The sequence below is a fragment of the Calidris pugnax genome, unplaced genomic scaffold (genome assembly GCF_001431845.1).
Source record: "Calidris pugnax isolate Ruff unplaced genomic scaffold, ASM143184v1 scaffold38, whole genome shotgun sequence".
Taxonomy (NCBI): Eukaryota; Metazoa; Chordata; class Aves; order Charadriiformes; family Scolopacidae; genus Calidris; species Calidris pugnax.
Genome location: NW_015090995.1, coordinates 7944497 through 7966990, shown reverse-complemented (window position 1 = coordinate 7966990; position 22494 = coordinate 7944497). Strand labels below are relative to the sequence as shown.

At 47.4% G+C, this 22494-nt stretch overlaps 1 protein-coding gene across 2 annotated transcripts in view; it reads left to right on the top strand.

Moving 5' to 3' along the window:
- Positions 1 to 22494, top strand: part of RNF128 (ring finger protein 128, E3 ubiquitin protein ligase) — a 48814-nt gene that overhangs the window by 15379 nt on the left and 10941 nt on the right. The window contains exons 1-2 of one of the 2 annotated variants that reach the window (XM_014955371.1): positions 5631 to 6109; positions 19973 to 20220. In XM_014955371.1, coding sequence (XP_014810857.1) covers positions 5635 to 6109; positions 19973 to 20220 — 723 coding nt within the window. In that variant the 5' untranslated portion in view covers positions 5631 to 5634. Of the gene's footprint in view, positions 1 to 5630; positions 6110 to 19972; positions 20221 to 22494 lie in introns of those variants that run through there. The other variant, XM_014955372.1, reaches the window with a different exon arrangement.

The window sequence follows — 22494 nt, the reverse complement described above, 5'->3', positions numbered from 1 at the left end:
CAGAACTCTATATTGATTATCAGTCTGGAAGACGACGAAATGATTGAGTGTTGCTTACTCGGTTATTTTCAATCGAGTGCCTGAGCAAGAAGTCACAAACTGGGTAATAAAATAAGTCCATGGCAGCAAAATATCCCCAATCCCATTTAGAGTGTTTTTTTTTTTTTCTGGTTACCACACTCTGTGCTGCACGAAGAGGAGTTCAAATTTAGGCTCAGTCTTCATTTTGGTGAGATGACCAGCTGTGTTGTGGACATTTTACCAGCAGGCAGCAGTGCACATTTCCCAACGGTTGCCAGAGAGCAGTGCAGTTTGTTGGTACCCCCAGACCCAGGCTGGAGCTGATGGGCAGCTGTGTCCAGCACAGAGCACCGTGATGTCCTGCAGGTCGGCTCCCCATCAGCCTGCTTGCCGCAGAAACGGCCTCGCACCCACACACAGCTGGAACATCTGCATCCATGCCGTTGCTTTGTTATCATTGTGTTACGAACTGTAATGTAAGAAAGTGCAAGAGGTTGTGGCAAAGCCTTATGCTCAAAATCCCTAGAGCTATAGAAGTTTGGTTCCAATCTTTGCTTTGGTCCAATTTTGTCGGGGTGGAAGCACCAGAGCTGAGCATCCCTAAAGCTCGGGAGGCATTTGAAGGTGAGCAGTTTTGCTGCTGTTCGTTGCATAAAGGTTGGTTATATTTTCAGAGCGTTTTTAAGTTGTTCCCTGCACCTACATGGAACAGGTTTCAAAACAAAAGCACGTCTTTCTGATCCCGTACAGGTATATTTCTTATTGCAGCTAGAGATGTTATTGTCGAACCAAGTCACCTACTTAGATGTGGAATGAGAAAATGAGAGGTTTGTTTAGGTTAGGACAAAAGGGTTCACTTAGTAAGCTTTGTATATGTAGCAATATTGTCTTTAGCAACTTGCTTCATCTGCTCTTCATGACCTGCTCTGTACGCTGCTATTTCTGCAGCAAAACCAAACGCTCAGCTCCTTGTGCTACTGAGCTACAAAAGCCCGTGGCTGCCGTGCTGGCAGGGGTGGGCGCTGGTGGAGGGGCTTGGTTTTGAAGCCCCTGTCCCCAGGCAGTCATTCAAACCCGAGCCAGGTCTAACTGTCCCACATTTAGCCCAGGTGCAAGTGAAGGAAAACGTGCGCCCTAGAGATCGAGGCCAAGTTATCAGTTATCAGCCACAGGGATTCAGAATCAGACAAAAACCTGTGTTGAAAACTAAGTGGTGCCGACTCGTATCAGAGAGTGTTTTAACTCTGTGTTTACACTAATTTTGCTGGTGATTGCATGGGCAGCGGCTGCTCTTGTACCATGTAATCACCGCACAGGAATAATCCTTTCTACATGATGGGCTCCCATCCAGTGACCCAGCCTACACGTAGTGACACGGTGACGTTTGGGGACCTGTCTGAGTGGCTCCTGGTGCTGAGGGCAGTTCCTGCAGGGCAGTTGGTAGGGGCAGGGACTCTCAATCAGAAGAGTGGCTCTGGAGAAAAGGAGCTCAAAATGTTCTTAGGTCTCCTGTTATTTTCCTGTCTTGCTTCACTTTCCCTAGCAGGGCTCTACAGCACGTCATGCTCATGTCTGCAGCTATTCGGCAAGCGCTCTGACCCCACTGCCTGAAGCAGGACAACCCAGCAAAAATGTGCATGGGCCGGAGCAAGGGACTTTTGAACGCAGCTGGCCATCCAAAAAGTAACTGCGGAGTCCTAAGGAATCATGAATTTTCATTGTGAGCTCCACAGATCAAATAATAATTAACCATGCAAACACAACTAATACATAAAAAGAAAAAGGCATTTTTGGTTGAAGTGGCAGGTTTATAGTGTATGTCTAATGACATGGAGAACAATGGCCAGTGAGTTAACACAGCTAAGCTGGTACTCCATAAACCCGTTTCAGGCAGGACTGATACCGCGTGGCGCTGGCTGTTCTGCAAATATTAACTCAAGGGTGCAGAGCAGGCTGGGCTGGGGACGCTGCGCTTGGGGGCTGCTGGGGGGAGTCAGCCCCTTCTCGGGGTGCCCACAAGCCCACTGGCACCCAGGGTGCAGTGTCCACTCCAGACACTGGGGCAGGCTGCTGGGGAGGGGGTCTGGGGGAGGGCCCACCCTTCCTGGGAGCCATCTGGGGGGGGTCACCCATCGCCCCTGGGAGGTGCAACCATCAGGAGCAACCATCACTTCTGAGAGATGATCAGTGCTATTTAACATCTTTGTCTGCGACATGGACAGTGGGTTTTTTTTTTTTTCTGGTTACCACACTCTGTGCTGCACGAAGAGGAGTTCAAATTTAGGCTCAGTCTTCATTTTGGTGAGATGACCAGCTGTGTTGTGGACATTTTACCAGCAGGCAGCAGTGCACATTTCCCAACGGTTGCCAGAGAGCAGTGCAGTTTGTTGGTACCCCCAGACCCAGGCTGGAGCTGATGGGCAGCTGTGTCCAGCACAGAGCACCGTGATGTCCTGCAGGTCAGCTCCCCATCAGCCTGCTTGCCGCAGAAACGGCCTCGCACCCCCACACAGCTGGAACATCTGCATCCATGCCGTTGCTTTGTTATCATTGTGTTACGAACTGTAATGTAAGAAAGTGCAAGAGGTTGTGGCAAAGCCTTATGCTCAAAATCCCTAGAGCTATAGAAGTTTGGTTCCAATCTTTGCTTTGGTCCAATTTTGTCGGGGTGGAAGCACCAGAGCTGAGCATCCCTAAAGCTCGGGAGGCATTTGAAGGTGAGCAGTTTTGCTGCTGTTCGTTGCATAAAGGTTGGTTATATTTTCAGAGCGTTTTTAAGTTGTTCCCTGCACCTACATGGAACAGGTTTCAAAACAAAAGCACGTCTTTCTGATCCCGTACAGGTATATTTCTTATTGCAGCTAGAGATGTTATTGTCGAACCAAGTCACCTACTTAGATGTGGAATGAGAAAAGGAGAGGTTTGTTTAGGTTAGGACAAAAGGGTTCACTTAGTAAGCTTTGTATATGTAGCAATATTGTCTTTAGCAACTTGCTTCATCTGCTCTTCATGACCTGCTCTGTACGCTGCTATTTCTGCAGCAAAACCAAACGCTCAGCTCCTTGTGCTACTGAGCTACAAAAGCCCGTGGCTGCCGTGCTGGCAGGGGTGGGCGCTGGTGGAGGGGCTTGGTTTTGAAGCCCCTGTCCCCAGGCAGTCATTCAAACCCGAGCCAGGTCTAACTGTCCCACATTTAGCCCAGGTGCAAGTGAAGGAAAATGTGTGCCGTAGAGATCGACGCCGAGTTGTCGGTTATCAGCCACAGGGATTCAGAATCAGCCAAAAACCTGTGTTGAAAACTAAGTGGTGCCGACTCGTATCAGAGAGTGTTTTAACTCTGTGTTTACACTAATTTTGCTGGTGATTGCATGGGCAGCGGCTGCTCTTGTACCATGTAATCACCGCACAGGAATAATCCTTTCTACATGATGGGCTCCCATCCAGTGACCCAGCCTACACGTAGTGACACGGTGACGTTTGGGGACCTGTCTGAGTGGCTCCTGGTGCTGAGGGCAGTTCCTGCAGGGCAGGGACTCTCCATCAGAACAGTGGCTCTGGAGAAGAGGAGCTCAAAATGTTCTTATGTCTCCTGTTATCTTCCTGTCTTGCCTCAATTTCCCTAGCAGGGCTCTACAGCATGTTGTGCTCATGTCTGCAGCAATTCTGCAAGCGCCACTGCCTGAAGCAGGAACTCAAAATGTTCTTATGTCTCCTGTTATCTTCCTGTCTTGCCTCAATTTCCCTAGCAGGGCTCTACAGCACGTCATGCTCATGTCTGCAGCAATTCTGCAAGCGCTCTGACCCCACTGCCTGAAGCAGGACAACCCAGCAAAAATGTGCATGGGCCGGAGCAAGGGACTTTTGAACGCAGCTGGCCATCCAAAAAGGAACTGCGGAGTCCTAAGGAAATTATGAATTTTCATTGTGAGCTCCACAGATCAAATAATAATTAAACATGCAAACACAACTAATACATAAAAAGAAAAAGGCATTTTTGGTTGAAGTGGCAGGTTTATAGTGTATGTCTAATGACATGGAGAACAATGGCCAGTGAGTTAACACAGCTAAGCTGGTACTCCATAAACCCGTTTCAGGCAGGACTGATACCGCGTGGCGCTGGCTGTTCTGCAAATATTAACTCAAGGGTGCAGAGCAGGCTGGGCTGGGGACGCTGCGCTTGGGGGCTGCTGGGGGGAGTCAGCCCCTTCTCGGGGTGCCCACAAGCCCACTGGCACCCAGGGTGCAGTGTCCACTCCAGACACTGGGGCAGGCTGCTGGGGAGGGGGTCTGGGGGAGGGCCCACCCTTCCTGGGAGCCATCTGGGGGGGGTCACCCATCGCCCCTGGGAGGTGCAACCATCAGGAGCAACCATCACTTCTGAGAGATGATCAGTGCTATTTAACATCTTTGTCTGCGACATGGACAGTGGAATGGAGTGCACCCTCAGTAAGTTTGCTGACAACACCAAGCTTGGTGGCACAGTCAACATGCTGGAGGGAAGGGATGTCATCCAGAGGGACCTGGACAGGCTTGAGAGGTGGGTTCGTGTAAATCACATGAAGTTCAACCAAGCCAAGTGCAGGGTCCTGCACCTGGGACATGGCAATCCCAGGCACAAATACAGGTTGGGTGGAGAATGGCTGGAGCAGAAGGACTTGGGAATGCTCACGGATGAGAAGTTCAACATGAGCTGGCAATGTGCACTGGGAGCCCAGAAAGCCAACTGCATCCTGGGCTGCATCAAAATAAGTGTGACCAGCAGGTCGTGGGAAGTGATTCTGCCCCTCTACTCTGCCCTTGTGAGACCCCACCTGGAGTAGTGTGTCCAGCTCTGGAGTCCTCAACACAGGAAGGACATGGATCTGTTGGAACAGGCCCAGCGGAGGGCCACGAAGATGATCAGAGGGCTGGAGCACCTCTCCTGTGAAGACAGACTGACAGAGCTGGGGTTATTCAGCCTGGAGAAGAGAAGGCTCCGGGGGGACCTTATAGCGGCCTTCCAATATCTGAAGGGAGCTACAGGAGAGCTGGGGAGGGACTCTTTGTCAGAAGTGTACTGACAGGACAAGGGGTAAGGGTTTTAAACTGGAAGAGGGGAGATTTAGATTGGATACCAGAAAGAAATTCTTTCCTGTGAGGGTGGTGAGGCACTGGGACAGGTTGCCCAGGGAAGTTGTGGATGCCCCATCCCTGGAGGGTCCAAGGCCAGGCTGGATGGGGCTTTGAGCAACCTGGTCTGGTGGGAGGTGTCCCTGCCCAGGGCAGGGGGTTGGAACTGGATGATCTCTAAGGTCCCTTCCAGCTCTAACCATTCTATGACTCTGTGATCTGGGTGGGCGACCCACCGCATCCCCCCCGGGCAGCAACGCGGGGTGGTGACCCGGCGAGGGGGGGAACCCCCCGGTGCCCCCAAAGCGCCGTCGGGGCGGCCGTAGGTGCAGCGCTGAGCGAAGCCCCGCGGGGGTGCCGGCTGCGGGGCCGTGCGGGGGGGTTCCCGCGGCGGGCGGGGTTCCCGCGGCGGCGGGGGCGGCCCCGCTCCTCCCCCGTGGGCGGCGCCGCGGCGTTTTTAGGGGACGGCGGCGGCGTGACCGGGCCATACCGTGCCGTGCCGGGATGTCGGTGGGGGTGTCGCTGCTGGCGGTGGCCGCGCTGCTCTGCGCCGCCCCGCCGCCGGGTCCCTGCGGTGGAGGGGGGGCGGCGGCCGCCCTGACGGTGTGGACGGCCTGGCTGAACGTGTCGTGGGAGGACAGCACGGACCGCAACCGGAGCGGCTGGGAGGCGAGCGAGAGCGGGCTGTACGGGCTGGATTCGCCGGTGCGGGGGGCCGCGGGGCTGCTGGTGCTGCCCGACGGCCGCGACTCCTTCAACGCCTGCAGCGCCCGCACCAACTTCAGCGGGGCCCCCCCGGCCGGTGGTAGCGGCGGCGGCGGCGATGGGGGGTCCTCGGAGTGGCTCGCCCTCATCCAGCGCGGCGGCGGCTGCACCTTCGCCGACAAGATCCGTCTGGCAAGGTTGCGGGGCGCCTCCGCCGTCGTCATCTACAACTACCGAGACACCGGCAACGACGTGCTGCCCATGTCCCACCCGGGTGAGCCGCCGGGAGCGGGGAAGGGCGGGGGGATGCGGTGGGACCTGCCCCCTCCCTCCCCTCTGTGGGGTGGGAGAGGAGAGGGCAGGGTCCGGGTGAGCCCCCAGCCGAACGGAGCCGGCTTTGGCGCTCGGTGGGAGAGCGGGGTTTGTTTCTGGCTCTCCCGCACTAGAAGAGTTCCTGCCTGGACGAGCCGGTCCTGTTCGAGGCGCTGCCGTTGTTGGATGTTTTTTCTGTGATTAATGAGTAACGATGTCTGATGGCGGCGGAGGGCGAGCAGGCGGCTGCCTGCGCTCTCTGGCCGGGGGGGGGCTGGGTGCGGGTGTGGGGCGGAGGTGGGAACGGTGCCTCCGGTTCGTTTGGGTTTTTGGCCTGACCAGGGAGCTGCCCGGATTTGATTGATGCTGGGGTTTTTTGAAGCCTACCGAGTGTGGTTTTGGGCTCTGAAATGGGCTGGGTTTCCACACTCAAGCAGTTTTTTTTCCCTGTAACCAGCTCAGAAATAGGCAGAGTATGAGAGTCTTCCATAAGTACCTTTTCACCAGCAAAATGCCACGTTCAATGCAAGTGACTAAAGCCCTTTAAAGGCTCTTTCCGTTTTGTGGAGGCTGATGATGGAGCCTCTCTTCTCTCGCTATAGAAAGCCACCCACTTGCCAGCAGTGGGTTTTCCCCTCAAACTGCCTATCTTCCAAAGGAAGAGTGAGACTTGGCTGTATTTCAGGCTAGTGTTTCCTGAGAAGCAGCCCTGGGCTGAAAGCTGTGTAACTGCCTGCTGGGTACCAGCAGGAGCAGGGGACCTGCCTGTGGTGGGGTATGGGGTGGGGGGAGATGGCTTTGGTGGCTCTGTCCAGCCCCGGGCTGTACCACCTGATGGGTTTGGTGGTGTTCTGCTAAGTGGCACTGCTTTGGGAAGGCACATCTTCTGGAGAGAAATACAACAGTGAATGTTAATAGCCAGTCTTAAAGCTTTGACTGGTTCCAAAAATAGTGTGTTTGCAGCATCCCTCTTAGAAGGGGCGGAGAGGATTTCTGGCTGTTAGTGGTGGAGGTAAGTGTTCTGGTGAGACAAGGAAACAGTAGCTGCCTCTGGAGGTTTGTGGTGCGCAATCCTAATGAGCTGTATGAATGTCAGTGCTTTGCTTTAAGAATTTAAAACATACAATCTGGATGGGCTCTGGTCTTTATGAGGCAGAGCTTTATGTAATCAAATCATCTGCTGATGAAGGCTATTGAGATCTAGCTATTGCTGGGCGAGTTCCTCCTGTTGAACAGACAGTAACATCCCTGCCCTGAGTCCTCTTCACTGTGTGCCTGCCTGATCTGAGGAGCTCCTGTGGCACTGCTGACCTGGGTAGGTCACTGCTGAACCTGTCCTTGAGGGAAGGGGTATGTGCTCCTGCCCTCTTCTCCATCCTGGCCACTGGGAGACCTACAGCATCTTAATCTTCCCAGGAGCTGCCTCTTGAAATGAGCCATCTGCTCTCTGCAGGGTCTGCTCCAAGAGGAGCTCCCTCCTTTCCCGTGCTGCCCTTAAGCTTTCTGCTGAGGGATTTATGTCAGAGTGGCTCTAGCTGTCCTGATTATCCTACATGATGGGTTACAGGCTCGAGGGCATGTTGAAACTTCAGAGCTGAACTGTAGACAAACAGGCCAGGGACTTCTTGGAGAAGACAGCTTCTGTCAAACCTCTTATTTCATCTGTGTGACTCCTCCTTGCTATGTCCTAGCACAATTACTGGGTTAAGCTTGTTGCTGCTGTTGCGTTTATTCCTTGTCCTTGTTTTAGTCCCTCACTTTCTCTTCTGTTCCACCCTCCCTTTTCTTCCTCTCTGGACTTGACTTATCTTTTTCTGTTGTTGCAGTCGTCTGCGAGTCCCCGCTCTCACCTCTTTCCGCGCCGATGTTCTTCCTTCTGCTCATGGGGCTTTGGTGGCACGCTGTCCTTGGGCCACCCCTGCCCTGTGTCCCTGCTGGGAGCCAACGCTCTCCAGTCAGACTTGACAAACATTGCAGGCTTTCAACACAGCATGGCCAAGAGGAAGCAAGCTGCAAGTCACCAGCCTAATTCGTTTTGCCAAGTGCAGGATATTGCTTGTATAATACTGATGAAATGCCGTGCGCAAACATAAGAGATAAGAGCTGCCCCTATGGGATGGGTCTCTTCTTCTGGCCTCCCATGGTGGACTGGGTGCTTCAGCTCTTCTGGAGGCAGTGGTGAAGGTAGCCCTGCTCATTAAAGAATGTTTTTTGTCCAGCTGCAACTCCCGCCGTTGCTGTAACGGCCGTATCTGTGCTAACGGTGACTTCACAATCTGGGTTTCCTCATTGGCTTCATTTCTGCTTTAAGTGGGCCATCATATGCTGTCAAGTGAAACCCAACCAGGCTGGGCACTTCCTCCGAGCTGAGGCAGTGGGAAGTAGCAGGAGGTGGCTTTGCTGAGGAGAGGGGGAGCTCAGCACCGGGGCTTTCCCATCTCCTGAGGTTCTGGGGGTACATCTCCTGCCCCCAGGGCTCTGCTCTCCCCAGCGGGGCACGGGAGCTGGCATTGGCCTGGCACAACATGCTTTTCTCTGCAGAACTTTGGTGGCAACAGGACACAAAGTTATTCACAGAAGCTTATCTAAAAGTACAGTGTGCCTTTTTCTGGGGCTGTCAAGCTCAGCTTTTGAAGCAGCTTTCTTGTTTAGAGAGTTAAATGTGACTGTACTTCACTGCAGTGTTTGTCCTGGTCATCCTGCTTCCACAGGCTTTTTTTTTTTTCTAATAGTCATGTTTAGTCTGATGAATTCTTTATTGCTTATATCAGTGCTCTGTGTGGAAAATTTTTGGTGTGCTAATTTTAAAAGCAAAACAAAACACACTGCAAAAAGCAAACCACCCTGGCAATAAAAACAACAGAATGCAATAAATAGCCAAATCAGATACGATCAAATCCTGACTAATCCTCTCTGATGCACAGAATATCAAGTATTTACTTTGGACTTTTAAAAGCATAAAACCATATCAATTAGCAAACTTGAGTTTTAATTGTGCTCATTTTAAGAGGATGGTACCACTCTGTGGCAGGCTGAGCAGGGTTTCAAAGTACAGTTCTGTGTGCATATAACTGCACCTCTCTGTAATCTATATTGACCTTCTGAAAAAGGCATTTGATTAGAGAGAAAAAGCAGTGTGTGGGCAAAAAGTGCACAAGGAGAGTTGTTTTGTTTTAAAGGTGGTCCTTGACTTAAGGTAGAACCAGTTTGTTGGGTGGCCTTGGGGTCAGGGTATGGTGATAACCATGGAAAGTGTTCTTTGCTGTTGAGTATTTCCCCGCAGCTGGTAAAGAAGGATTCTTTGCAGGTCAGAAAGCTATTGTGATCATTTTCTTTGGTTTCCCTCTTGTCGTGTAACTCTAGCCTTGAGAAGCACATCACCTGATCTGCAGAGGGCTTATTCTGGGGGAACACAGCTAAATAATTCTGCCTAAAACAGAACAGTAAGAGCATGTCTTACGCTGACAAGATCTGGTTCAAGTGTAAACTCGCATCAATGGGGGAAAGGGGAAGGAAAGGTTAAATATGTAGCACTGCCACTTAACTTGTTCTGCAGGAATTTCACTGAGGTGAAGGCTGGTCTCCATATGCTTAGAGGAACTAGTGCATGGCATGGCAGAAGTGTTTAATTGTGCTCTGCTTCAAGTTCATGTGAGGCACGATCTGAAGAAAGAAGCTAAGACTCTGCTGTGATATTAAAAGGCTGGTGTGAGCTGTAAAACCCTTCCTGTTAAGACTGAGACAGAGCAGGAGTCCCAAGGCAGGCTGTGCGGAGGCTTTGTCAATGTTGGGTAAGCACATGGCGCACCTCTGCTTTGCAGGGAGTGAAGGCTTGTGCTGGGCACATCCGAGGTGAGGAATGAGGATGCAAGGTCTAAGCAATACCACTTGCTGACCCATATTCCCTGGCCACGGCTGGGTGAGCCTCTGTGGATTATTTAGCCCTTCCTACCAGCAGCTCCTTGTTGGGAATGAACATGAATGAATTGGACTCCCTGGACCTGAATGGTATTGGCAGCCTGTAGAGTTCATAGCTCTTGGAATCTGGGAATAGCTGATGTGTATGTACTGCAACTTTGTCTTTATGAGCTCAGTTCAGTTCTCCTGGCTGCCTGGTGTAGAGAAAGTTAATGTCATGGCTGTAGTGGTACTTGGATAACTGATCATGGGACAGGGGGTGTCACTCGTGACCCTGATCCCCACCTGCAGGTTATGGTGGGTGCGTGGCAGTGAGTTGAGGCTGCCCCACAGCACAGAGGTCTGTGAGCAAGCATGAGGCACTAAGAGGAGGATAGACTAATCAGTGCTCCTGACAGCTTCTGATCTTGCTCTTTTTGGTCTGGTTTAGGTACCTCTGTGCTGTGGAAAACAGCAGGGTGGGCACCAACCCTCAGATGGCACTTCACAGACCTGTTCCAGGCTCTTGCTCTTTGGGTTTACTGTGCTGCTGAGATGTGAAAGGATGGATTAGAATCCCAAGTGACAGCTGTGGGAGCAGAGGCTTCATGGTGTGGGACATATGGCCCTGAAACAATGAGGGTGCTTGTTTGCCTCCAGTTGTGAACATGCTGTGAGCGAAGAGCGGGTCGGGCTCAGGGCTGCTCACTGCTGTATCAAATGTGTCTTTCTGCAGTTCTCCTGGCTTATGCTGTGCTGGCTTATATTATTTTATCATTAGCTTCCTCAAACTTGCCTGTTTCCAGTGAGCACTAGGCTGCTACGAGTATGTTGAGAGCAAGGGATATTAGCTGTGAGCTCAATCTCATTTGAAGAGAGCGAGTGATGTGTTTACTAAAAACTGCTGAAAGCTGTTGTGTAAATTCACTGAAGAATTTTCATTAGGGAATGTGGATTGCTGTTTCTCCAGAGGGCTTCAGATGCTGTTTGCTGAACTGAAAGATGACACTTCCCTCTTGCAAGTGCTACTGACCAAACAGCATGCTAAGAGAGCTGTCCTACAGATCTCATTCATCTCAGTGCCCTTAATAAGCATCCTGTCTTGGCTGCTGTTTTAAAGGATGATTTCATGTTCTAAATGTTCTAAGATTTAGGGCCTGGCAGCATTTACCTAAGTCTGAAAGGCTGAGAAGCAAAAAAAAAAGTAAAGGCTGGTAACTGTTGGATTCCCTTGGCAAATAATAACTTTTAACACTATTTAAACTAAATGGCGTGCAGGTTGTTTTCCACCTCCAGTATCCCCTGGGGATCCATGGAAACTCGTGTCATGTAAAACTTCATTTGGTCTTGATGTGCTTCTTTAGACACCCAGCCTGTTTGGTAAAGAGCTTCCCCACGCTTTCTAGTGTGGAAATCTTCCTTATCCACATTAACTGTTGGATGACTGATCTACAGGCCTACCCCACCAAAGAGTCTCCCTGGAAAAATGTGCATAGTAGTTCCCTAGCAGTGTAGTCGACTAATAAATGGTGGTGTGTGTTTCCAGCTAAAGACTGCTGTGGGCATGAGTTCTCCAAAATAGGTGTTTCTTCTGTGCGGCACAACCACCAGGGAGCTTCTCTGCTTCCCTCTCTTCTGTCCTTACCATGCTGAGGATCTTCTAAGGCTGTCATCTTTAAATTTCATGTAATGTTCCTTCCCTTCCCTCCCCCTTTTATTTTCTTATTTTCTTTTTAAAGCTCTAGCTATTGCTTCCTACTCCTGTGTACTCCTGCCAATTTTTGCAACTTTTTAAAGTATCTTGCTTTTGAATGTTTATCTCTGTACTTTGAAAGACGTGTATGTTGTGGAGGAGGAGATCAGGCATAGTGCCAGCTGCCAAGTAAAGCAGGCTGAAAGTAGATTTCATTAAGCTTAGGTGATAGTGTGAGCAAGAAGACACTTCGATCAAAAAGCTGGGGTCATAAGGGGCTGTTGCTTTGAATAACTGTAAAGTAGCCTGGAAAGGAGTGATTCTTTTATCTTGGTGCCAGGTAATGTTTGGGGTGGAGAGCATGCAGAGCAGGAGAAGGGGGAGGGACAAGCCTACCTATATGGTAGGCTTGTACAGGCTTAAATTGCTCCTAAAATCAGGAGTTTGGTCACCCTCCCCTCTTGCAAAGGGGAGAGCTTATCACAGGGCAATCACGGTGAGAGGATGATGTTTCCTCAGTCAGAGTCTGCGATGGAGGATGAGTGCTGGGATGGGTGCTGCTCGGTCAGACCTGCACTGCTGATAAGACTTGGCCTCGTGCGTGTGGATGAAAGCAATCGTTTTTTATTTGTCAACCTTGTACCATTGATGAGAGCAGAGCAAGTGTGTGGGTGACTGGTTCTATAGCACTCCTCTGAGGCTGGAGATAGCCCTTGCACCCCACACCTCACCGTGTGGTGCTGAGACAAAATGGGTTTTGTCTGCAGGGCTGGCCTTTCACCCGAGGTGAATTACACTGAGTCTGTAATATTGGCTCCGTTTGTGTATGCTGTTAGTTTATTTTCCTTTTTACTGTAACAGATAACAGTAAACTTGTACCAGCCTGTTTGATAACCACCAGAAATCCCCTGTTTCTTACTATGTCAATACAGTGAGACAAGCAATCTTTTTGCTGGTTTTTTTTTTTAAACCTGAAAACTGTTGTTTGTTTTTTTTTAAACCTTTAAACTTTTTTTTAAATATTCTTCTTACCTGCCTGAAGAACCAGGTGTGCTAATCTGGTTGGAAATTGTTGGGAGAGTCAACTGACAATGTCTTTCATGTTAAAGTACAGGAGATGGCTTGATCTCCTGCCTTTTTGCTGATGTTGGTGGTTGGAGGGATGCCAGGGGAATACTACAAGCTCCTATCAGTACAGCTGAAGGCACAGCTCGTGCTGATCTTCTGTGCTGCCAGCACCACATCAGGTAGCTAAAAGCAAAGATCCAGCCGCCATCTGACCAAGACCAGGGTTTGCATTTCATCTCCCTAAAGAGTCTTCAGACAGTGATTCTGCTGTGGTGAAGGAGAGTCTATCCTTTCCTTGAAAATTCAACCTCTGAAGTCTATTTTCTGCTGCTCCTTTTTGGATATGAAGCAATCAAAATCAAATGTAATTTCTTCCATTCTGCTTTTTCTGAGCACATGGCTTACATGGTGGTCAGCTGGGGCTTTATATAGCTGCAGAAAGGGGGTGTGATGGGTTATTGCTGTGGTACGTGGAACAGTTCTTGTGTGACTGCATTCTCTGAAGACTTCTCTGCAAGATCATACAAGCTCTTTAAAAACAAAATCCCTCATCCTGTAGTAGTCCTCTGGCAGAACTTACTCAGCTGTAGCAAAATGCCCGCAGCCTTTAATCTGTTAATAATTGCATCCTACATTTCTAAGTCCTCTTAAAGCATTTGGAGAAAACAGTTCATGGGTTGTCTGCTGAATTGCTGTTTAATTCCTTTGTAAAACAAAAAAGGTCATCTTTTTTTTTAAAAAAAAAACCTAAATGTCTTAGTTTATCTGAACTCACTCTGCCACGGTGTTATTAAACAACTTCCAATGAGCTAGCCAAGGCTAACCTGTCAGAAAACCCCTCCTACGCAGGGAAAGATAATGTTTAACTTTCAGATAGATTTGCTGTACTGTTTCCTTCCCCTTCCAGTGACTTCTGTGGAACTGTTTCTCTTCAGCATGGTCAAAACGGGTTGCTGATACCACCAAGGGAGGAGACCCGAGTGAGGCGTTGGGCCAAGCCATGGATGAGCTGTGCTGGTTCCCGGGGCGAGGGAGCCGTGGCTGGGCCACAGCAGATGTGTTGGTTGCACAAGGTGCTCTCTGGACGAAGTGAAATAATACTGGCAAAGCTCTGGGCGCTTCATTTCACTCTGCCTAAAGATGATGCAACACTTTGGACTTTGAGAAAGGGGGAGAAAAATTACCAAATGCAATATGTTGGAGCTTGTGAGCAGCGTGCTAGCTTTTTCTGTGTTCAGAAATAACTTGTCTATTTACCATGTTTTATACCTTCTTTCTTAAAAACGCCTACAAAACTGTTGCCTTCCTCAAATGTTTTCACCAGACTATGTTGTAGCTAGGTCCATTCCCAAAGGGGAAAGGGTCCCATCATGATGTTTCACAGCCTGTTCTTGGTAAATGGTGATAGAGGCATTAAAGGGATTTGGTTTTTGCTATCTGAGAAAAATAAAGATCGATAGAATTTCCCCCAAGTTACACTGAAGCTTTTAAACTGAAATGAAAAGGTCTTTCCTGACTTAACTGGAGCTGGATTTGGTTGGTTTAAAGCATGCTTGAACAATGTAAAACACTTCCAGTGCCTGAACAAGCTGAGAAACCAATTTTAAGTGAGGCTAGAGGAGCTGATTTGGAGCTGAAGTTCTTGAGTTGGCTTCCATGACATGCAAAGCTGTCAAACAGCTGGAAGTTAATTATTCACTGCAAAAAGCCTTGCCAGGGCCTCACAAGAGTCGGAAAAACATACATGGTGTTTGTCAGTGTCACCTTAGAGTATTGCACAGAAAGAATGTTAAATATTTCTTTTAGATTGAATTAAAGTTCTCTGTGGTGCCAGGTGGGGTATTGAAGTCAGTGGTAGAAGAAGGGAAAGTGTGCAGAGATAGCAAGTACCATAACTGATTTTTTGCTTAAGTTTTGAAGGCACATGATATTTTCTGTTGGGTCCTAGTATATTAGACCCTAAAATGGGTTGCACCAGAAAACAGCATTCCGTTGCAAAGCTGGCATTTGTGGTTAGCAGTCTGAGTCAGTTTGGTTTTCTTGGTTATGGAACTCAAGTGGTAAATAATGAAAGGTGGTATTACAATAAAGATTCCTTAAATTCAAACACTGAAAAAGGTTTCCTTAAAGTTAAACTTGTTTGCTGACAGTTCATTAGCTGGGGAACTTAAATATGGCCTTTGTAACTTGACAGAGTTTTGATAACACTGCAGAGATTTAAATTTCTGGAGGGGCTTCTTTCTTCCCCTTTTCCAGGCTGTGCTTCAGTTTTATTAAATGCACAATGCAAAAGCTACATTAGGATTAAGACAGGGGCAAAGTTTTCTTTTTCCTAACATCTGGAAGAAAAGGCAAAGCTCTGAAATTGCGACAGCAAAGTTTGACTTCAAACCGGTTGGAGCTCTGAGGAGGAGCAGCGTCCACAGAAAGGCTCCTTTCCTCCTCTCCAGCTCTCTGCTGTGTGTGGAGTGGTTTCAACTTGTAGGAGCCTGCACAGGAGCGTCCAGGAGGCAGGATTTTACCCTGGAAAACACACTGCTATGGTAACTCCCTGCTCTCCTCGGGGGAGGATTAGCTTACGAAAGCTGTCTCTGAAGGGATGGTTGCTGTGAACGGGTGAAGCTCAGGTAGTGCCCCGTATTTGTTCTGATGTTCTTTCTCATGCAGTGAGTGGCTTGACAGGGAGGCTGGAGATGCAGGATATGAGGGATAAATCTTAATGATGGTTAAGGTAGCATTCAGCTTTCATCCCAGGTGAGGAAATCTGTATTTATTTCACCTGGAGTGCTAGTGTAGCTGCCTTGTAATGTTTTATTTTCTCTTTCCGTATGGTAAAAGGCTTTAACAGTTCTGGGGGCTGGGCAGAAAGCCTTCAGTCATGTTGCCTCTAATTACTGCAAAACCTGGTGCATTCCTTAACCTGAATCTCTTTGACACTTTGTGAACTTCAGTCCTGGAAGCTGTACTGTAATCACCTGAAAAGGTGATTAACTTCAGCAGGTTCCAACAGAGAAGCAAGAAAGGAATACTCATTATTGAATATTAATAATCAATATATATATGTAAAACCAGTTCCCTTTTCATTAAAAAAAAATAAATTCACTGTAACACCCAGAGAAACCTGCTTGTAGTTTTTGTAGAAGTTGTAATTGTAATATGCCTAGGAAGAACATAGTTTCTCTAAGCTGCTAGGGTTTCTCATTCCTTCACCACTTTGGCAAGTCTGAAAAATCTCCCCTCCTGTAAGAATTGGTTTGCAGCTTTGTTCACCCTGAACACACTGTGACAGCCCTTCTGAGCTGCTTCTGTGGGGAGAAGGTTTATGATGTTAGCTGTGCAAGAATTTGGAGACCCAGGAGGCATCAGTGTTATGCTCTAGCATGGATCTGCAATGCAAGTGTTGCCTGGGGGTATGCTATGGAGTCCCACCATACTGAGCAATGACATATAGGGGCCTACTTCTCCTGGGACTTAGCAATGACACAAAGAACTAAAGTTCTGGTTACCCTGTGCATTGTGTATATTTAATCTGAATGAGGTAAGCAATGCTTTGCCATACCTTGTTTTAAAGCAGGGGATTTGGTTGATCTAATCATTGCCTTGATGTGCTTTAATGCATGAACAGACTGATTTTTTTTGCTAAAAATGACTACTCTTAAGGCATTGATTCAGTTACATTGCAGTCTGTAAATATTGTGGGGTGACTGTTCTCCAGGACCTACAATTTGCTTGGTTCGGAGTAGGTTTATCTGTAGCACACAGAGTAGCACTGGATTACAATAATCTCCTTAACGAATGTGAAAAAGCAGGTGTTTGCTGTGCAAAAGTTAATGCTCCTGGTTCTGTGCACCTCTTGCACATTACATTTCTCTGCTGAGTTGCCAAACCTGTAACGTCATGTTTACAGGGAGCAGAAGTGCAATGGCAGAACAAGTGAAGTCTTTGCAGGGCAGAGTTTAATATAGGTATTTACATGGTATAAATAGATGCAAGTCCACTCTACATCTAAGTAAACCTGATACAGGAAGGTAAAACTTTGATCCCAGTCATGCACTCCCCTTGTGTGCCAAATGTGCTTGTGTCCCAGCTCTTTCCTGCCCCAAGAAACCATTTTGAGTTCTTGTGCCTCGTCTGTGCCGACCCATATCTGCGAAACCTTCAGGTTTTGACCAGCGTGCCTGCCTTGTGATTTGGGAGGTGTCTTCTGCAAAACTCCACATCTGAGAAGCAGATTGTATTTGTTGAAAAACTTGAGTAACTTTCTCTCGCCAATTTCACAGGAGATGGTGAAAGGAGAGAGGCTGGGAAATGTTTAACTAAACAGGTCTTGCTTCTGTTTAGCTATGAGCCCATTATTAGCTAAACAGGCGGCAGCTTAATCTCACCTTCTAATGTCCCTTAAACTGTTAGAGAAAGTATTCCTGAATCACAAAAGCTGATGCCTGGGCAAGGAACTTGGGTTTCTGTGAGGTTTTGGCCATGCACAACTGTTAAGACTTTCCTCTTGCTTTGCTGGAGACAGGATAGAAGAGGGGAGCTGACAGTTCAGGGCAGCTGCTGAGCTTGTACATCTGTAGGTGTCCCCTCAAATAGCTTGTTTCCATTAAGATGCCCAAGCACTGCCAGGAGCCTCTGTCTAGGTTGGTGGTTTCCAGGCCACAGTAACATGTTTCATCACAACATCACCTGTTGTGATGGGACCCATCTAGCAGGTGGTGGGGGTGATCCTAGCTGCTTTTATTCTAGAAGCACAGCAGTAGTCCTAAATGTGGATTCTGGGCTTCTGTCTTAGCTTCAGGCTAATAGGGCATCATTGAATCTCTTCTTGGCAGGTGAAGGAGGCCTTGTTTTCTGAGAGGTAGGGGTGACGCCCCCATGGTAGGCCCTATGTGGTGGTACCAGAGCCCTGTTTAGTCCCTGACCAAAAGGAGTTTCTGAAGTGACCAAACTGCTGTGCTGCTGATGGCCAGATATTAAGATGCAATTTCTGGACTCCCTTTCCCCTGCTGTTGGCAGAAGGCCATTTGGTTAACTTCATGTGATGTCAGGGTAGCTCATCTGTAATAGCCTTTAGAAATTGGTCCCAAGAGCTAGTATTATAAAGTGTGGAAGGTGGATGCTGATGTATGTCAGTGGGGCTTTGCTCCAAGGGGGGAAGTAGTGCAGGTGCTGATGGAAATGGTCCCTCTCTCACTTCTGTACTTGTTAGCCCAGTGTCAAAGCTACCAGCTGGCCACTCACAGGTTTATTTAGAGCAGAGCTGAAACTGAGCTGAAACTGAAATCTCTGGGGGGAAAACTGTCAGGAAAAGACTTAATACTGTCATCTAATGACATCCTGGTGAACTGATTAGCTGGAGACTTAAATGGAAGATTTTTTTCTGTAGGGGTGAAATTTGTTCACAGCTGATGGCTTAGTAACTTGCAGTTTGCAGTGGTTTTGCAGGCTGATGGTGACATTTCATTAACAGGAATTCCTATACTACATCTTGTATTGCGCATAACCACAAGCTATATTTGACTAGTGAGACGTGCAGAAGCAAAGGGGAATAAGGCAGAACAAGCTTTTTTTGGCAGTCTTTATTTTCTTGTTGTCACAGCCTGTTCTTCCACACTTTCTTCCATGCTTATGAAAGTAAGTCACAGCTTCTGACTTGACCCTTGCTAAATTTTTTTGCTTGCTACTAACACCTGACTCCAGCTCATTTCATAACTGTTGTATAAGCTCTAGTTCATCACAAAGGACAGTAGTGGCAGTCTGGCTGACTTTTTTTTTTTTCATTTTCTCTGTGATGTACTTTCATTACAAGGAGCTTTCTGAATAAAAGATGAGTTTAGTCACACTGAGGAGAGTTGCTAGACATCATGCTTAGCTGTGTTGGATCAAAGGCATTATGTGAACAAGCTGAAAAACTAGAAAGCGTTTTCTTAAATTATGGCCTTTGTGGTTTAACACCAGTTCTAGCTTTTTTGATAGCTGAAAGTTGGATAAGGTTTCTATTAATGGAGGGGAAAAAATTTGGTCTCTTCCTTGGCTGGGAGGTTAGCTAAAAATAGCACTTTTGTAACTGTCTTTATTCCTTCACTGTGCAATATCTATTATGAATGTTGTGCAGCTGATGATTTAAGGCAGTGAGAGTCCTCACTGGCTAGTCTTTGAATCCACATTTTTTGTATTTAGAGCAAGGCCAGTAACAATTTACTCGTCTCACTTTCTCCCTTTTAGTTCCCCCCCATCTTAGAAGGCTTTCTGTTTTATTGGGACTGCCTAAGGTTCCTGCGAATAGTGTCAAGTGTCCTCAAGCACTTCCTTGTCACCAAAATGAAAGCAGCTTTGTTCTGGTCTGTGCTTGGTGACCAGAGTTCCTTGGAATTTCTTCCTACCATAAACCCCTTGGTTCCTCTGATGGCTTGTCATGATGGCCAACTGAGTAAATGAAATCTGTTGTTAAAATCTGGATGGAGTTTGTCATCTGCTGCCAACCCTTTAAAAGCCAAGCACACCTCAATATTTGCTTCCTTCTGAATTTGCATTAGAAACCCACAACACCATTTATAGCTCACAACCAAATTTCACTCAAACATTTCTCTATTGCTTCTGAAAATACAGAAGCAAAAGTTGATCTATGGCTTTGATTTCTCAGTGTCTGGGGAGGTACTCAACAGTGTGTCAAATTTAGAAAAGAAGTGTTAAGAAGTGGCAGTGGAGCAGGGAGGGAGTCGGATCCATTACAGGAAGGATCCTTAAGCCACCAGCTGGGTACCTGCCATCCCTGAGCTCCTGGAGATACCACAATCCCTAGTGACCTCGCTCTGTGTAGGCTTTATTTTTAACTTCATGTAGTTCAAAGGCATGTTAAAATGTAAATTGCCAAAGTGTTGAGTCTAAAATAATGACAATGCACATCCTGTACAGGAGTGAGGAGTGCTATGGAGAGGAATGAATTCTAAATATCGTTCACTTATGCAGCTCATAGGTAATTGGACATATTTTTCAGCTGATCAAGCACATGGATGTGGCACTCGTTCCATCAGCTCATGTTGAATTTGCAAATGCTAGTTAGAAACTTTCTAGTCTGTTCTGTAGCACTTGAACTGGAACATCTAAGACAATGACTCTTATACAACATCTGGGAACTGAGCATGGATTTCCCTTCTCCTTTTGCAGGTGCTGAAGATATCGTTGCAATTATGATTGGCAACCTGAAAGGCATGGAGATCTTACACCGGATTGAGAGTGGCATGAAAGTGACTATGGTCATTGAAGTGGGGAAAAAGCATGGTGCTTGGATGAATCAGTACTCCGTCTTCTTCATCTCAGTGTCATTTTTCATTGTCACAGCAGCAACCATGGGCTACTTTATTTTTTATTCTGCTCGGCGACTCAGGATTGCAAGGGCCCAGTCCAGGAATCAGGTGAGTTTGTGTGTGCTGTTGCTTTATTCGTACCCCTGAACCTCCCCGCTGTAGATCTTGAGGGCAAAATACTGGGCAAGCACCAAAATTACTGGATTTGTTCATTCCCCAGGAAGAAGCGTGGTCTTTAAAGTGCTTTAATCTTTAACTTCTCAAAGGAAAAAAGAAAAAAAAAAGTAAACTGTCTGGAGAAAGCAACCGATCAGGTTTAGCTATCTCTGTCTCTTACAAATCTTACTCCCTGAACTGCAGTGGAGCTGTAAGGCTGATGTACTGGAGGCGGTGAGAGCGCTGAACTGCTTTTAGGTGACCCTCACACGTCCCACGCCGCGGTGCCTGGTGCGAGCTGTAACGTGAGACACGACTGCAAACGCCTCTGCAAAGCGGTGCATGACTTTGGCTGCCTTTCTGTAGACCACAAGTTAGGAAACTGCTGCTTGTTGAGAGCTGCTTTCTGAGAATTGCAATGACAGTCTCAATTAGGTGTTGAAAAAAAGCACAGTTAAATTGTGGTCTTAAACCCCAGGCAGGGAGTTGCTAATAAGTTTCCAAGTCACTCTCTTCAGTGCAATAATCTGATCAGCTGGTAGGACTGTGCTTATAGCTTTGTCTTCAGTCTCATCAGACCCACTGTAGCCCTGAAGTAGCAGGTATTAAGTCAAAAGACTTAAAAGTGAGAATAAAGTACTGGCATGACATCTGTTGAAGGTGATGGGCAGCAGCAGGGACAGGATGTGAGAGGCACTGGCCTTGCCCTTACAGCTGTGCTGCAAAGGGGACCATTGATATTTGCAGTTCTTCTTGCAGGATCTACTGGAACTCTGAAAGGAGAGTTGTTATAGAGTCATTTCCTACAAACATCAATAGCACGAGCATCACACTCTAGCTGGGCTCAGGGTATGTGAATTATTTCTGCATCAGTCGTTAGATAGTTAAAGTGACAGACTTCTCTGCCACTGCAGAAGACCTGCCCTAATGAGCTTCTCTGCTGTCCTGGAGAATTTGGGCCTCTTCAGCAAGATCCTTCTGAAATAAGCTGATAAAGCTGGACACAGGTGTTGAAATTCAGGCCAGTTTCAGGCTCCTGTATCATTTTAGGCTTCTTTAAAATGCTAACATATAGAACCACTGGTGTTCTTGGCAGGCAGAGAGACTAGCTGGGATGAATGGCAGAGTTGCATGAATATTCCCAGAGTTGAATGATGGATTCAAGTATTAGTCAGAGTTGAATGCTGGGTTTTCTCAAGTAATCACAGAAACTGACTCAGTCCAGTTTGTGTTCTGAAACCCTGTTGTCTAAGTGTAATCTTGTGGATGATGGCTGTATCCTTACTGAAACTAGAGATCTGACAGTGAGATGAAACTGTATTTGTGCCTTGTTGTGCCTGGGACTGCATCATCTTCTGGCCTAGGCCTCCTCTAAGTGCACGTTTTGGTATTGTGCCACACCTGAAGTGGGGATACAATAGGAGAATGGCTGAAAGAGCAGTATTGGAAGTTGCCATCTGCCTGTGAGATGTCTCATTGCCAGTCCTGGGTGTCAACAGGAGTTGTCTCTGTAGTACCTTTCATGAGGGATGGCCTGGAGCTGTAACTTGATGGTGTCTTCTTGCTGACATCTGTGGACAGAGATGTCCACTGTCTTCTGCTGATGAATTCCCTTTTTCATTCCCTGCCATCTACCCTAGTATGAGAACTCTGTTCAATGCTAAACAAACCTGGGCAGGAGAAACTGGGCACTCTAGAAGATGGTCTGCAAAGTACACTGTTTATCAAATCACATGAAAGCTTTTCCTCCTTTGAAGGTATTTAACAGTGGTTTTGGAAGTCCAGCTCTATTCTGACCTATCAGGTTTTCAACAAGTTACAAATGTTATTAATGCCTCGGTGGTAGATGGTACTGGGAAAATCCAGTCTGCTTGGCTAGCACCTTGACAAACCATTTCTACCTTGAGTTCTGTGTGCACAAGGAGTTTACTGTGGATTGAAAAATAACATTGATAAATGACATGCCAGTTCCGCATGATTTCGGCTGAACTGGAATGAAGGAGCCTTAAAATGTGCTTTATAAAGTATAAGAATAGAAGAAAGCATCTCTGCTATCAGGGGGTAAAAAGGTACTGTTTTGTAAAAATGAAACTCGAGACAATCCAGAATTGTTTTCAATTGCTTTTATACCATGGCATCTAAAAACTGACCTCACAATGCTTAGATAAGCAAAGAATAACTAGAAAGTTCTTGTTAGTGAAGGTGAACTACTAAAAGGTGATGCTA